Consider the following 15,719-nt stretch of genomic DNA (forward strand, 5'->3'; position numbering starts at 1 on the left):
GTAGATTCAGCCAAAAAGGATGGAAACAGTCTTGCGGGTGATTAGCAATCCACCTTAAGTTACACACACTGACTTCATCTCTTTAGTTGATTCCTTTTAACTTTCCTCCCCAGAGACAGGCCTTTGAACCTCAAAGCATTATAAAACATTATCAGCCATGTCTATATGCATGCCTGTGTACCCAGCACCCACTAAAGCATCACATCCAGCCTAAAGTACTGGATCCAGTATTTTAATCTTGTATATATTTTTGAAGTAGTCCAAATTTGGATCAACCTGACAGAACTGCACCTGGGATTAGCACGGAAGGACAGTTTCTAATGTGCCATGGGAATGACTTCAGCAACAAACTGCCAAAAAAAAGTTCTTTCACATTAAGTGTAACTATTGCTACTTTGAGATTAAATATCACCTGGAAAATACTCTCATTAACTGCAGAGTCCTTGATTAATGAGCAGGTGGAGTACGTACAGGGACCTGGTCCTGATTTCAGCTGTCTTATTAGCTCTACCCTGGACACTTCTGATCACCATAAAAATAAATGAGGAAATCCAAGAACTAATTATGAGTGGACAAAATGTGTCACCCTAATAACTGCATTACAGTACTTTAGAGATTAAGGAGAGGCTGGCAGATGCACAAGATGCAGACACCAAAGCCACTAAAAAGAAGCAGCAACAGAATTCACCTATCTTCTAGCAACTCCAGTGCGCAAGACCACAGGAAGCCTCTCAAGAAACAGTCTCTATTTCAGAATGGCCCTGGTGCAATTTTGACTACTGCAATCATTTGCTCATTGTTTTAGCACTGACAGACGGACACAGGAGGAACCTTCAATGCTCAACCCACTCCCAAGGAAGGGTGGCGGGGCTGTCTATCCCACCAGGCCACAGACATTGAGCACTGCCCAAAGGACCCAGGGAGGCCTCCGTTGGAACGCAGGAGTTTGGAAAGGGCAAGGGCGAGCACCCCACCCGGCGCTCCCGCCGCAGGTCGGAAGGCATGTACATAGGCTGGGGCTGCAGACCACGCACTGGGGAAACCAAAACCATCTTTGTCGGTTTGTCGGCACACATGCTTGTATCTAAGCATCTCCTGCTGTACTTATCCAGCAGCCACTGCCCCCAGGCATTTCTGTGAAACAGTAGAGACTACCCACACACCCTCTTCTTAATTTGTGTTTACTTGTCTCCTGAAAAAGCCCAAAGAAATCTTTTACACACACCACCTAAGTACAACAAAACTGAATACTCCAGCATCTGAAGAGGAGTTCAGGCAACTTGTGCCCTACGATTGATCTCCTATTTCTGCCTACGCTTTCCTTCTAATCCCCTCCGTAATTACATGAGCTGACTGATCTTCCCAAAGCTATCAATTCCCCCAAAGCCTTTTTCAAATTGCCATCCTTGAAAGAGGCTGGGCACTGGATCAAGCTGTCTCAGCTTGATGCAGCCCACACCACTATTGATGACTCCCCTGAAACACACGGGTGCAGCTGGCCAAACCCCGAGCAAGGATTGCTGGGACCCAGCCCCAGAGAAGAGTAGGCAAGGGGAAGGTATTGATCCAGTCCTTTTAACATGCTAATTTGCCCAGTGGCTGCTTCAGTCATTGCCAGGCTGGACACTTCAAAAGGAAACTGTTTTCAAAGCAGCGATGTCTTTTTCAACTGCAGAAAACACTTAAAACCGAAAACAAATTAATGCAAGCACTAAGTTTGCAGAAGCTCTAGTTGGTATTCTTTAGCTCCCCAGACAGAGATGTTTGATGTATGGACTTGTCAATTAATGCTATTAAAGTGTGGCCTGGCAAAAAAGCTCTGGGATTTAAAATAAGAAAATCCACACCCTTTAATGCACACTTTAATATAAAAATAGCATGTATCAGTATAAAAAGAGTTCAGCCATAATCTGTTGGAAGTGTTCCACTGATTTCCACCACTACCACTTCTCAGAAATAAAATGTAGGCAAAATTAAATTTCTGTAATTCAGCATCAACACTGGAGAACATTTTGTCCTTTCTTAGCATTGATAACGGGGAAAATAAAGCTGATTGTTCAATCCCTTCAGACCGCTGAGAATGTGTGGTGAAGGCCAGACAAAACCCTCGGTGTGACAGAGGCATTATTGAAATATTTCGGAAAGCAACAGTGTTATTGACTAACGCCTTTGCTACCAACACACTGTCTTCAATCACTGGCTAAATACAATGTAAGGAATGGATACAATGACAGGATTTAATTAACGGTCTGTGGAAGTACTGAAATATGTTACACACACAAGATTTGCAGACAGAGTAGAAATCAATTGTTTTGCATCTGTGTTTGTGGCTCACATCATGCTTCTAGTAAAATTGGAGAAGAGCTGTGAAAACCAGGAGCACACTCCAAGCTAAGGGATATAATGAGTTGTAGCTCTGACCCACAGCATATTACCCTGCTTTCAAAGATTAAAGAGCCAAAACCTTGAATTTCCCTTCAAGTACGTCTCTATTTCCAAGGCTAAAGTCAGCCCGGGGGGGGGGCAAGTAAGAAGAGCTGAACCCAGATGAAGGAAGAGCCTCAGCCATGGAGCTCAGCCTGCTCCTCTGGACCCGGCCCAGGGCATCCACGGAGCCCAGCCCCGGCTGCACCTGCAGCACCAGCCACCACCCTCCACGCTCACCTGCCCCTACGACAGGGGGAATTCGGGATGCCACTGACCTCTAACCTCTGGCCACAGGGGACAAAAAGCCCATCGGAAGGCACAGGAGAGCATAGGCAAACAGGGGGAGCTGACTGTGAACCTGATGTTGGCTCTGGCATGGGCAGCACCATCAGAGTAAACTTATCCACAGAAGCAAGGCATGAAGAGATAACATCAGAAAATATGAACAAAATGGAACTTCTTTCCTTGCCACTAAATTGTTAGCTTTATGGGACTTCATGCTGAACGATATGAAAAAAAATCCAATTTGCTTTGAAGCTCATTAGTCTAACATCCTAATTGTTGTTTACATTGCCATTTGCCTTCTATTAAGAATTGAATAATTACCCAGTGCTCCATAGTTTAAAAATACAAGCAAACAGGATTATCTGGGTAATTAAGACACTGTACTGCAGCTTTGTACTGTAGCTATACAAAGCATCCACACATGCAAGCAGAAGCAATAGTTATCGATTGCCTTAGTTGAAATGATGTTTTAAGGAGTTCCAGTGTGCAAGATGGGTACCTCAGTAGAGGAAAGATGACCGAAGCCTTTTGACAAGAACGGAGTGGGGAGAAGCTATCTTGCAGCTAGGACACTAGACCCGAGTCTTCCCTCTGGTCTCATCTCAGCCACAGACACTCTGTGCGCCTCTAGGAAAGCTACCCCATCTTCCTCCCTCTATCCTCCAGCCCCTGCAGCACAAGAGCATCCCTCCTCCTCCTCCTGCCCAGGAGCCCCACCTCGGCCCAGCCTGCTGAAACCACAGCCCCTCCGCAGCCTGTGCCCTGCTGCACCAGGCCACCGTAAATACAAGGCTTGTTGCCAAGCTCACCTCTTTCAGTGGGTTTGTATAGGTGAGCTTAATTTTACAGATCCCTTTTGTGGGATTTAAACCCACCCCTCTAAGAAGGAAAAAAAAAAAATAGACCAACAAACTGAGTTTTCTCTAGGCATCCATGACTAAATGAGCCAAAGCAAATACCAACTGTACAGTATAGCTTCCCCCTCCCACCCCCGCCTAACCTTAATAGCCCATCCATATTGTATCTTAAACAGCATGACCTCCTATTCTGGGTGACTATTAGGACAAAAGCAAAGTTTTTGCACATTTCTTTGTTGTTTTAAAGAGTCCTTCCTCCATTTAATTACAGCTACCAGGTTTCACACTGCGCAGTTTACTACCCCTGTGAAATTACCTTCCAGTTAAACACTAATTGGACATCCAAGAAAAATGGAAACCCCCCACAACCTTGTTTTTCCTTCTGGTTTCTTATAGGATGTAGCCCCATCAAGATCAGGGTCCCAATTTCATACCACTGATTTATAAAGACGCAAAATGAAAAACAGTACTTTAAAGAAATACAGTACATTCATGCAGCATGTGTTCTAACTTATATCAATAAACCTTTCAACAAATCCGTTCTGAACAAGCTTGTGTTTTGGGAGCATTTAATGAGCCTCAGCTTTATTTCAAGCCAAAGGCAATTTTCAGTAAAGTTGAAATAAAGAAAAGTTAAAAAGAAAAGAAAGCCACTAAAACCAAAAATAAAATAAAATACAGGTTCTTGTGTAATCATGAGGCTTAAGAAAGCAGAACTTTTCTCACAGATTATTTTCTTTTGATAAATAAAGACAGCAGTTCATTTGTGCATGTTTACCCAAGCACTACCAGCCCCTTTTCCCGTTTGCACCAAACTATAACCATGGGCCAAGCCCATTTCTGCAGCCAGGCCAGCAAAGAGAAGGGCGCTACACCAGCGCTGAGGCAGGTCCTTGACTCAACACATAGAAAATGTCATTAAACGCAATGCTTTTTCATGCATTTCCTGAAATCGGTCATTCCCACAGCTGAAGACATAGCTACAGAAAGGCTTCGTGGTCACCAGTGCACATGTAGAGAAGAGGACACCCAAGGGCCTGCAGCCCCACCAGGCACAAGAAATGGCACTCCCTGCACCTCCAGCCATCGTTTTACAAAGGCGGTCAGGATTTCGGAGCATAGACTTCCCCAGCCGCTGGCTTGAAGTGAGCTACAGAGACTGGGGGAAGAGTGACAATCCGTCATCAGCAAGAAGAAAAAAGGAGACCTCGAGGCACAAGAAGCACACTGTGCAAGTACTGCACACTCGGCAAATACTGCACTATCTCTTAAACAAAGAGAGAAAAAAAAAATCAAACCAGAATCCATTTGCATAAAATCCAAATCTTTGAACTCTGCATAAACAGAAGGAGATTTTGGCTGGCATTTCCAAAGGAAGCTCTTATCTCCTTTGTGAAATAGGGAAATGGGTGTGCTACTTTGCATGAGGGCGTATACAAACAGATGTAAATGAGGAATTTGTTGCACGCAAAAGGCGAAGTGGCCGACAGCTGCCAATCCCCATTCATAGTGGGAAAGAGAAGGGAATCAACATGTTTGCTTCCCAGGGAGGTGAAGCAGGCTCTGAATATTCATAAAATGGTCATTTAGTCATGAGAGTGTTAATTGTCTCCGATTCACAAAACTGTGTGACCTCACCTGCTCTCCGCAATGTATCAAAAGGATGTGGCATAATGGAATGAAACCAGATAAGATACCTATCTCACAAGTTTGGGGCGCTTTTTGATGCAGTCTCAAAAGACTGAAGTCTACTACTGAGCATTTCTTTAATCACTTCTCACAAGTGCAATAAAGACCAAGCTCAGTGGAGCATATTATTAGACAGATAATAACCCTTACCCAGCCAAGATCTAAATACTGAAGTCATCACAAACAAGATGAGTTGTCTGGAAAATTTTGGTTTGCCTTTCCCCCCCCCCCCCAAAAAAAAAAAACCACCACACAAAACCAAACCACCACCCACACAAAAACCAGAAGATGGTCTATATGCCCCTCAAAAAACTACCCAGACCTGGCATGAAACTCATACCACCACAACAGCTCATCTGGCTTTGATTCTCAGGATCATGTGTTTTACTAGTAACACACAGAATAAGGACTAGATATTGTTCCCCGGTGTACCAGCAGAAATTTCATCAGGAATTAAGAAGGAAGTAAACCCAGCTTTCCTTCAAGGGATACATGAAGGAACAATTGCTTGACAACTGTGGGCTTGACTTCTGAGGGCACCAGGGAGGAAAAAAGCAATACAGAGCCTGCAATGACATTTAAATGGAGACTTTGAAATGCACCAGGTGGTACAAAAATCACAGAGGGAGCAAACGCTGGAAGATCTATTGAGCTACATGAGAACATAACATAACCAAATCACTCCTTCAGCAGAGAAAAGAACCAACTAAATTTGGTTCAGACAGACTGTGTTTCAGTATCGCTCCCATGCCCCTCCCGGTAGCTTCCGTCTTCTCAGCTCCTTTTAAAATGTAACGTGTTGAGTCTATGCAATTTTTTTTTTACCCCTCGCCAAAAATAATCAAGCTGAAAAAAATCCTTCTGAAATCTCAAATCTGTGCAGTCTTAGTCACCCTTCTGATTACCCTTTTGTGCAGCCAGACTGTTCATCAGTGTTATTCTGACAAAAAAAAGTTGTCTATGACTAAAATGGGTAAGTACACACAAATTACTTCACTTCCCCGCCCCTACAGAACCCACTATCCAAAAGCCTTATCACAGAATAAAAAAAATAAAATAAAATAATTAGGCTGTATCCTTCTGATGTAAACTGAACTGCTGCTCTCAATGATCACAGCCACTCCTCAAAGCCTCTGAGATAAAAAGAATCTTATCATTCAAATTATTACTTCTTACGGATGCTTTTATCAAAGTTCGAAGGAAAATTCTAAAAAAAGCAGTGATACAAAACCAGGACCGAGCTATATTTTAAATGACAGTGGATTTTCTGCCAATTGGCCAATTCACAACTCAAAAAAGCAAGTGTAGATGAAGACAAAGCTGTTGGCTCTCATAACCTTTACAGTATCACAGTAAAAATCTCAACTGTCTCACATATTTATACTAAATGGCAGGTCTAAAATTGAGATTTGTAATTTCACAGCATTAAAATCATCACAGATGGCTACAGTCTATTGCTTCTTTAATCTGTCTTCTCTCCCTTCCTGCTTGTTTTCCCTCTCCTCCTTTGAGTTAAAACGATATGCATTTTATCATAAGGAAATCGTAACTAAATCCAAACCACATTATATTAATGTGTAACAAAACAATTTACATAACAATGATGCATACAAGCGAAGTTTAAAATTACTTTATCTCTCAACTTTGTCCTAAAGCACTAATTACCTTAGCCCTGAGATGTGCCACAAATTGGGAGAGTCCTGTTGCAGCAACAACATTCCACATTTATGCCCTCCTAAACAGACAGCCACCAATGCAGAAACTTTTGGGGAAAATAAGTAGTAATAAGAAAGAAAAAAAAAAAACCACACCAGCAAGTTGGGCATTCTTTTAGCCTCAAGTTTGCAGCTACAAATTCAGCTGTAAGCAAAGAATCAGTAATCACCTAATATTTCTACTGATCAGTACCAATTTTGTGGAACCGCTCCTATGACATACCTGTGAAGCCTCCCAAATAACTATGCATTAAATGCTTGGCTCCTTTCCCTTCCTGCCCTGGGTTTTGGCATATATACATACACATATATACACACACACACATGTTCAGCAAGACAGTTATCATCAATAAAGTCAGCTGGAAAAAAAAAATAGCAGTCAGAGAAAGGACAGATTTTCATCATCATATTCAAACACCTCCATACCACCAACACAATTTTTTTAAAAATCCTGTTCAAGGTCAGAGAGTCATTAACTCCCACTACAGGAACCACTTTAGATGTGAAGTGGCTTCCCATTATGCTTCCCACACATACATCAGAAATTAAGCAAAAGCAGCTCAAGGAAAATGTATTATTTAAAAATCAGAAGGTTGAGTGAACTTGAAGCAGCTTTTAGGGCAGCCCAAGTGCCAGCTGGTCCATCCCAGCACTGTGCGGCAGGCAGCAGGTCCCAGGAGAGGACAGGATGCTCCAACGTCCCCCATGGATCTCCCAACAAGTGCAACACCCCGATCCACTGGCCTAAACTATTTCTGTCCTCTGAGCTTTTGTCAAACATTTAAGGTCTTAATCAATCCTAACTCTGACCCTAGGATCACAGGGGAAGATGGATGAGGAAACGGACAACCTCTGACCTTTCCTTGTATTTGTCCTGCCACAGTCAACCTATTGAAAAAACAATTGAGGTGGAACCCGCTCACCAGCTCCAGTCCCAGCCCGGCACCCTTTTACAGCCTTTCCCAAACTCAAAGTCGCCCCCCCCTGCCCCCAAATCCTCTGTACCAAAACCACAGGAATCCTCCTCACTTCATCCTCCTGCCCTCCAAAAACCTGCCAGAGCAGAACATTTGCTGAACTATGAAGGTAAGCGGGGAAAGAAAAGGGGAAGCCTCATTCAGTGGTGTCAAAGGCCAAACTGCTTTAACGGCCTCGCTGGAAACCAGAGTGCAAGCTGCATAGTTCTGGTAAACTTCACGAATTCATGAAGACGAGCTTCCCAGTAAACTGTTCTGGCTGGAGAGTGGCAAATGTGAGAAAAGGAAACCACAAATAACCACTGATGAAATGGGTTTATCACTTTCAAATTACATGCTGGCTCGAATCCTCTCAAAATGACTCGTACAGGCTAACTTCGCTCTGCAGAGCCCCAGAGACAGCACGTTTCTATCGCCTTTGTAAATATGGCCTTGCCTGATCTTCCTTTTACTTGGGAAACAGAGAATTGGGTTTCCTGAGCCCAAGCTTCCCTGGGTGCAGCTGAGAGCCAGTAGATAAGCTGACACTCATCCCCAAGGTCTAGTCCAACACCACAAAAATAAATTAAAAAAGCATCTTGCTATCACCACTGCCCACCAGCAAAACCCCAAGAGATTTCCCTTGAACACAGGATTTGTTAGGCAATTAGCTCATCACATCTGGCCTACTGACGCTGAAAAATGGTAGATCTGTGTCAGAGTGACCCAGAACTGGCCTAATAAGCCTTTAGGAGAAGGCAGAATAATCTCCGTGCAATAAACCAAGATGCTTTTTCCTCCCATTCACTTTCTCCTCTCATAACCCAGGCTATAAAGGTGTCAAGAAGCTTTGCCCAGAGTTATTGAGCTATTGGAAAATAACAGCATTTTCCCAGCCACCAACGGCTCTCCCCAGCAGCACCCAGTCGGTACCAGAGCCACAGGTTTGCATGTTTAAGGACACAGGTTTTCAAGTTCATCTCACAGGATTAAAAAATTTTAAAAAACCCATACACAAAACCAAAACAAAACAACAACAACAAAAAAAACAGAGCAATTTACCCCAGACAGGATGCCCTGTCATCGTGCTGCTCACCTTCAGTTCTCTACGGTCCATGGTAATTTTGTTGCCAACATGGCACACTTAGGCTTCTTCCATATACCAAAATCACTAGAAATTAAGGCCAAAGTTTATACTTACTGCTTCTTTCCTGCCAAAACTTAATTTCAATGCATAATAATGAACTTCATATTGACTGTAAATTATGATTTAAAAGAAATCAAGTAGGACATTCAAAAGACATTGTTCTCTTGCAAGTCTAGCACAACAGCAGTCAGTTACTTGTTCTGCCATCTTGTTCTCAGTCTCAAGCTGAAAAAAATGACCTAGTGAAAAACACACTAAAAAGATTTGAAGCAAAATCATCTGGGTCCAAAGAACCTTTTCCAAAAACATGGTTCCAAATCCACTAAGGAGTTGAGCACCTTCAATTCAGCACCCAGCAAAATTAAGCCCACTGACCTGTGCAAGAATCCATTTAATTTTGATCTTAATTTATGCTTACATGAGCAAGAGTTTAGAAGCTGAGACTAAAGATATTTTATTTATAAATTCCCTTCTCTCCTTCCCTAACCTTTTACAACTTCTTTTTCTAGAAAGGGGAGGTGAAGAGAACATAAGTATTGAGGTTTTATCTTTTTAGGACAATCTGTCTTTTATACAGACTTTAATCCCTAATTCTGCAGCACACAGGATGGTGTGTGTGGGAGGGTGGGGTGGAGACTTTTAGCATTTCTAAGAGTATCCTAGCACCTCTATTATTCAGCTGACAATAGAGACCTTCTGAGAAATGAAAATATTTAACAGAGGCAGCAGTGTCAAATATCAAAGGGTATTTAGTGCTAAAAATTTGCAACAAGTAAAACACCAAAGGCTTGCCCTTCCCAAAGCGGGAAAGCAATCCAGCTAAAACTGATGTTCCCCCCCTCCCTCCCCAACTAGTTCTTATCCCACTGCATTATCCAAAGGAGACTTTGTCAGAATTTCCTGTGCTTAACAGAGTTCACTTCAGATAAAACTTGAAAGATTTGTCTCTTTAAACAACGGCAGCTCGACTGCACTGTTTTGCAGTCATTCACATTTTGGTGACTACCGTGAGTCAATTCAAATTCAGGCGCCTGCTAGAAAATGTGCTTTGCCTTCTGCCTATTACGGCAGTATCATTTGTTTTGCATTAGGTAATTCTTAGCCTTGCCACCTGGAGCCATCGGACTTCTTCATTAAACCCCTCTGTCCCATCATATCCCACAGGGGTTGCTAATTACTGGCTTTACTCCATTTACTCTCATCCCTGATTCAATTATGCATTCAACTAAGCCCTAATGAAGAGGACAATACAGCTCATCCTACCTTGGCATTCACCGTTACGTTCTTCATAGCCAGCATTGCACAGACAGTTGCCAATGGGCACCAGCCATTCGCCATCTGCCCCACAGTACATTTTCGGCACATCCTTCTCTTCCGAGTTGTTGACGCAGGAGCCACGAACCTCCACCAGAGAGGATGTATCAGCCCCAGTAATAGTGTCTGGAAACTGTGCCAAGTTTCGAACTGTCAACGGGCACTTCTTATAGAAGACACGAACAGACACCAAAGCAATGCAGGCACCGACGTCCTGAAAAGCCAAGTAAAACCCTTTCTTGCTGAGTGGTCCCACATCCCGTATCTCTGTATTCAGCTTCATGATCCTGTCACCAATGTCCACCTGGGTGAAGCTCTCATCAGCAGCAATGGTGTCAATCTTGGCAAACTGGCTCTCTCGAATAAAACGCTCCTTATCATTGTTTGATTCATAGTAATAAAGGTTGAAAGTCTCTTTGCAAGTTCCCATGACACCTGGCAGGCTGTTGCAATCTCTTAGCGTGAACTTAATTTCAATATATACCCGTTGAGCCCCCTCACGGGGAATCCAATCAGTTCGTAACCAGTTATTCTGACTGGGCTCCATCACATTGCAGACTTGATAGGTGCGGATCGGAGTGTTCTTCTCATCCATAATGCTTACTTCCTCCCACTGTAAAGAGGGAAAGGGGAAGGAAAATAGATCAGTATTCAAAGGAAAAACAGAGCTTCCCAGCAAACACAATCTGCGCTTCCACAACTAACACAGAGACTATATTTTTTCCATTACAAGAAAACAAATTTAAAAAAAAAACAACAAACACACACACAAAAAAACCCAGCAGACAACACCATAGCCAGGACCTCAACTACTTGGATATTAAAAGAAGAATCTGTTCAGCAGAAACAAGCTCCAAATCAGGTAATATCTTGAAGAGCAAGAATGTGTTCTAAAGGCCCTCTAAACCAATCCAAGGATGCCCTGTCAACTCACTATGTTTATTTGCACTACAGTTCAGTCCACAGGATCCTGCCTAGATCAGGGCTACACGCAGCACTTTACAGGTGCACAGTACAGCACTGACCTGACGGCTTTTTCTCTGTAGCGGACAAGACAGGTAATGGATGGACCCCACCTTGTATGTAGGAATAACAAACAGTGAGATTGCATGACTTAGTCACACAAAAAGCACAGGGCAGAGACAGTAACATCCATGTTTCTAGCATCATCACCACCTATTTTAAATTCTTAAGCCACCCCTTATTATTTCTTTAAGATGCCAACTACTTTCCTGAGCTAGCAATATCCCAGACACACTCAGCAAATAGTCTTTACTTTGGAGCTGCGCAGAAATAGCCATCTACGGAGAACTAGGTCCTTGATGTGGGTGGCAGTCAGAGATTAAACGACAGGTAAGGAGACAACATCATCAGTTTACCAGCAAGACTGCCATAATTTTTGCCATCCAAAAGAAGTTTTTATCAGTGGGAAGGTGGGAAAAGAAGGAATACTACACATCTTGTCCTAGAGGCAATGTCACGAAATAGTGACATTTGTATTCTCAAAAACCCATAAACAATAAGTGTATCAGAGTAGCAGCATGCTTCAAAACTTTTATACCCCTCAAATAGAGTTCAGGCATCTTCAGAAGTGCCAAACTAACAGGCAACATAATTATGAAACAACAACAACACATGCAGTCCAAGGAAGGTATGGAAAGAAAAGATCTGGCCCTAATTCAGTAGTTCAGCACAATGACCTTAGAAAAGGAAAGCATGCATAACCAAGTTTCAAAGAAAAAGTATTTTAAGGATTATCATAGACAGAAGAAAGTTTATCACAGTGCTCTCCTGGTAGGGAGAGAGAGTGAAGCAGGGGCATTAGGGAGAGAGATCTTTCCAGAAAAAAACCCATAGCGCTTCAGTATCAGAAAAATCCTTCTTAAAAAAATAACGTCTTAGATAATGACATACTGTCAGGGTTTGCAGGCAATACAAGGAAGCATATAAAACTAACCTTGGAAAACAGTAGTAACTTTAAAGAAACTTTCCAGAAGTACTTTTCGGAATTACTGAGGCCATGGCTTTGATAAACAGAAGCCTTCTTAACGTTAAGGGGCTTCTTGTATAATATCCTGTATTCTTCTCACAAGAATTGCTCTTATGCAAGTGACTTTTATTGAAAAAGATTCCAGCTTAGCTGAATCCATTTATAGAATGACAGTAGTTAGCACCATGATTCAACAGGAGTAGAAGGAATAATATTTTATTTGCTGCCTAGTGATAACTGCAAATTAAAATTAAGGAAAGGGGGGGGGAATCAATACTCAGTATGTCACTCTTTTTCATAGAAAAGGAAAAAATAAATCATAAAAAGTCATCTATCAATGTGAAGTGTAACATGGTGTTAGTAAGAAGACAGAGTTGTTTAATTTACAGCTGCCACCGAGCCAGTTCACTGTTACAATATTGTCTTTATGATCCATCACTTTCCATTCTGCTTATCTTCAGACTGTCTACACTACCTATATTGTGTGTGGTACAAGAGAAAGGAAGAAGCAGAGGGAAATAATACTTGTTGATGGGATTTCCTTTAGTGCATACACACAATGGAGGATGCTGCTAGAGGATTCAATAAAGAGACCGCTGAGGTCAAGGGACAGACTGCAACTAAATTCAGCAAGTTTCAGATCAGGTTCTCAACACGCCCCTGTTTCCTCACAAACACGCAAACATATAGAGCTGGGTTTCTGATTTCATAAGAACGCATACACAAAACAAACCTAAGTGTGTCTTACTGCCAGAGCTGAAAATAACTACAGCTCCAAGTTTCCAGCTGCTGTAAATGATTTGTAACTCCAAGTATGTGGTCAAAGCTGTAACTTTTTGCTTTCAAGATTAAATTAACTTTTATAATTCAACTCTTCCCACGGTTTAATGATGCACAGTAAAACATTCTGGGCACAAAACCTGCTTTTCAACTGTGAAATGCAAGAGTAAATCATTAATTACATTTATAAAGCAATTCATTAATTCCTCCAAGGCTGCTTACATACATTTGATTACTGCTAAATGACTATGTTTATCTCCAGCCCTTCTTATCCACAAAACCCTCACACCTCAGGAACTGCATCGTACAGATCTAGAAGAATACCTTTTTTTAATAGACAAAAAGGTACACACAGTTAAGGAAAAACTAGCACTGAAGGACAGAATCTTCCCAGGAACAAAAAGGACTTCATTTCTGCTGCTTTAAATAAATCTGTAGCATATGAAGTTAAAATAAATGCTTTCCAAGCACTGTATCTCAGAGACAGACCATGTACTCTTAAATTTTTCACTACTGGCTTAAAAATAGAACACACGTATGTAGGTTTAGTGAAACGAGTCACGTCCACAGTAAGAGCACGCATTGCCTTCTCAAGCTGGCATAGCACTTTCAGAGAAAACGTGGGGGAAAGGGGGAATCCAACAGCCATTAATAATATACAGCTGTCCTCTGATCATCAAACCTACTACCGGCTTATTAAAACTTGTATTTTAGGTCTTGTTTTAATATACAGCATAGATGTCCCTTGGAGAGCCGTATGAAAGACCCCGTCTCATTAACTGACCTTTCCAGAGTACAGGATTAACAAGGAAGCCTGACTCTCACCGAGATAGAGCTGTACCTTTCCACACTGTCAAAAGATGAGGGCAATTGCCTGCAATCAGCAGTGAATGTGCACCGTCGGTGCTGCCAGAGGCCTGCCAATCACTTCCTTGCTCTTTGAAAAACCCAGTTTCGGGGACAGCACAGTGTGCTCAAGCAGAGCACAAGGCAGGACTGTAGTCAAGTTCACCCAGAACAACAATGGGGGAGCAAAAGAATCCCCCATTCTCCCATGTTATGGTTATTCAGAGCTTATGCATAATGCATCACCAGCCAACGCAACCTCGGATTCCTTCCACTCACTGCTGTTTCCTTAGCTCTGCTTCTTCCAATTACAAGTGGGAACGCACACAAAAAAAGTAAATTTGTAGGTTTCCTGAAGAATCCCGTGCTTTGTTGTATACAGGTCCTGATCTTTCAGCGCTTTTAGATTTCAATCAGTTTTAGTTACTTCTGCTTAAGCACACTAAGCTGCTTCATTCATTTAATATTAAAAGGATTTGAGGTGAGTTTTTTTAATATTAGTATTTAGTGTGCATTGCTGGCATTTTTCTTAAATTGTTCACTTTGAGAAAGAAAAAGCCTTTCTAATCGCTTATTTAAAAAAAATCCCAAGAGATCCTATGAAGCACAATCTCCACCAGATCCCACTAAGTCCCAAGTCCAGCGTTCTAAGGAGTTTCCCACAGATGCCCTGGGCACCCTGCAGGATGCGGCACAGATGAGGGAGCAGCAAGGTGCTCATCCGCTAATATAAAGCTAAATTGGTAGAGATACCTTGCCTGCAGCTCACTAAGCAAAGGGGCTTTAAGCCCCAGTGATGGATGTGCGAATCTCTTAATGTCATCACATCACCATCGTGCAGTGAATTCAAGCAATCTTCTCTTACAATTGTCTCTTTGAAACGTACATAAAAAGAAACTCCAAGGAATCACCGTCAAGCACTGGGTGCTTCAGTTTATTTGTTCAGAGACCAAAACATATGATGTTTACACCCTGAAATAGGACAACTGTCCCACCACACCAAAAGGTCTATCTTGTATATTGATCCCTACTCCTTCATCCAGAAATAGAACAGCAATTGCCCAGAACATCTCTCAGCCGAGACGGCCCATAGATATAATAATTACAGTCAAGAATGCCAGTTCAGTCGCCAGATCACATTTCTTCTTGGTATTTCAGTTTTAAATAGGCATCTAAGCCCACGCCTCAACCAATCTCCTAATTCTGAAACCTCTTTTCTGCCCTTTTGGTTTCCACTTCTTCCATGACAGAACTATCCAAAGGGAGTATAGAGTTTCTCCAACAAAGAGTAATTCACTCGGTAAGCCAGGGAAGAAATCTGACCTCCTCACCACAATCAACAATAATCGAGCCATTAGGAGTCTCTGAAAGTTACTAATCACCCCCTTTACCCTTTTGATCAGATAGCGGTTTAAAACTTACCCCTCCTTCCAGGGGACTTGCTATCCACCCCAGTTCTCCCTGAACTGATCTGGAATCCAGCAAGGTAACTGCAGAAAGGTACAAATAAAATAGATTAAATTCCAGCTGCCAAAAGGCAGTATTAAAATAAATCGTTTACCTGAGCATTTCCATATGTGTGGAGCACGATCGCATCCACCTCCAACTTGAAATGAAATGTTATTTCCGACTGCGCCAATACCTTCAATAATTTGAAACTCTCTCTGTTTTAGATCTGAGGAATCGCACGTTCACTCCCGCGGCGTTAAAGCC

General features: G+C 42.2%; 1 protein-coding gene across 1 annotated transcript in view; it reads right to left on the reverse strand.

Annotated features, from left to right (window-relative positions):
- EPHA4 (EPH receptor A4) overlaps window positions 1–15,492 on the reverse strand; it is a 102,273-nt gene extending 86,781 nt beyond the window's left edge. Inside the window, exons 1-2 of the mRNA XM_009703856.1 lie at window positions 15,429–15,492; window positions 10,340–11,003 (exon numbers count right to left, since the gene is read on the reverse strand). Coding sequence (XP_009702158.1) covers window positions 10,340–10,985 — 646 coding nt within the window. The 5' untranslated portion in view covers window positions 10,986–11,003; window positions 15,429–15,492. The remainder of the gene's footprint in view (window positions 1–10,339; window positions 11,004–15,428) is intronic.
- Between the last annotated feature and the right edge of the window lie 227 nt (window positions 15,493–15,719).

Source organism: Cariama cristata, unplaced genomic scaffold, assembly GCF_000690535.1.
Source record: "Cariama cristata isolate BGI_N322 unplaced genomic scaffold, ASM69053v1 scaffold8197, whole genome shotgun sequence".
Lineage (NCBI taxonomy): Eukaryota > Metazoa > Chordata > Aves > Cariamiformes > Cariamidae > Cariama > Cariama cristata.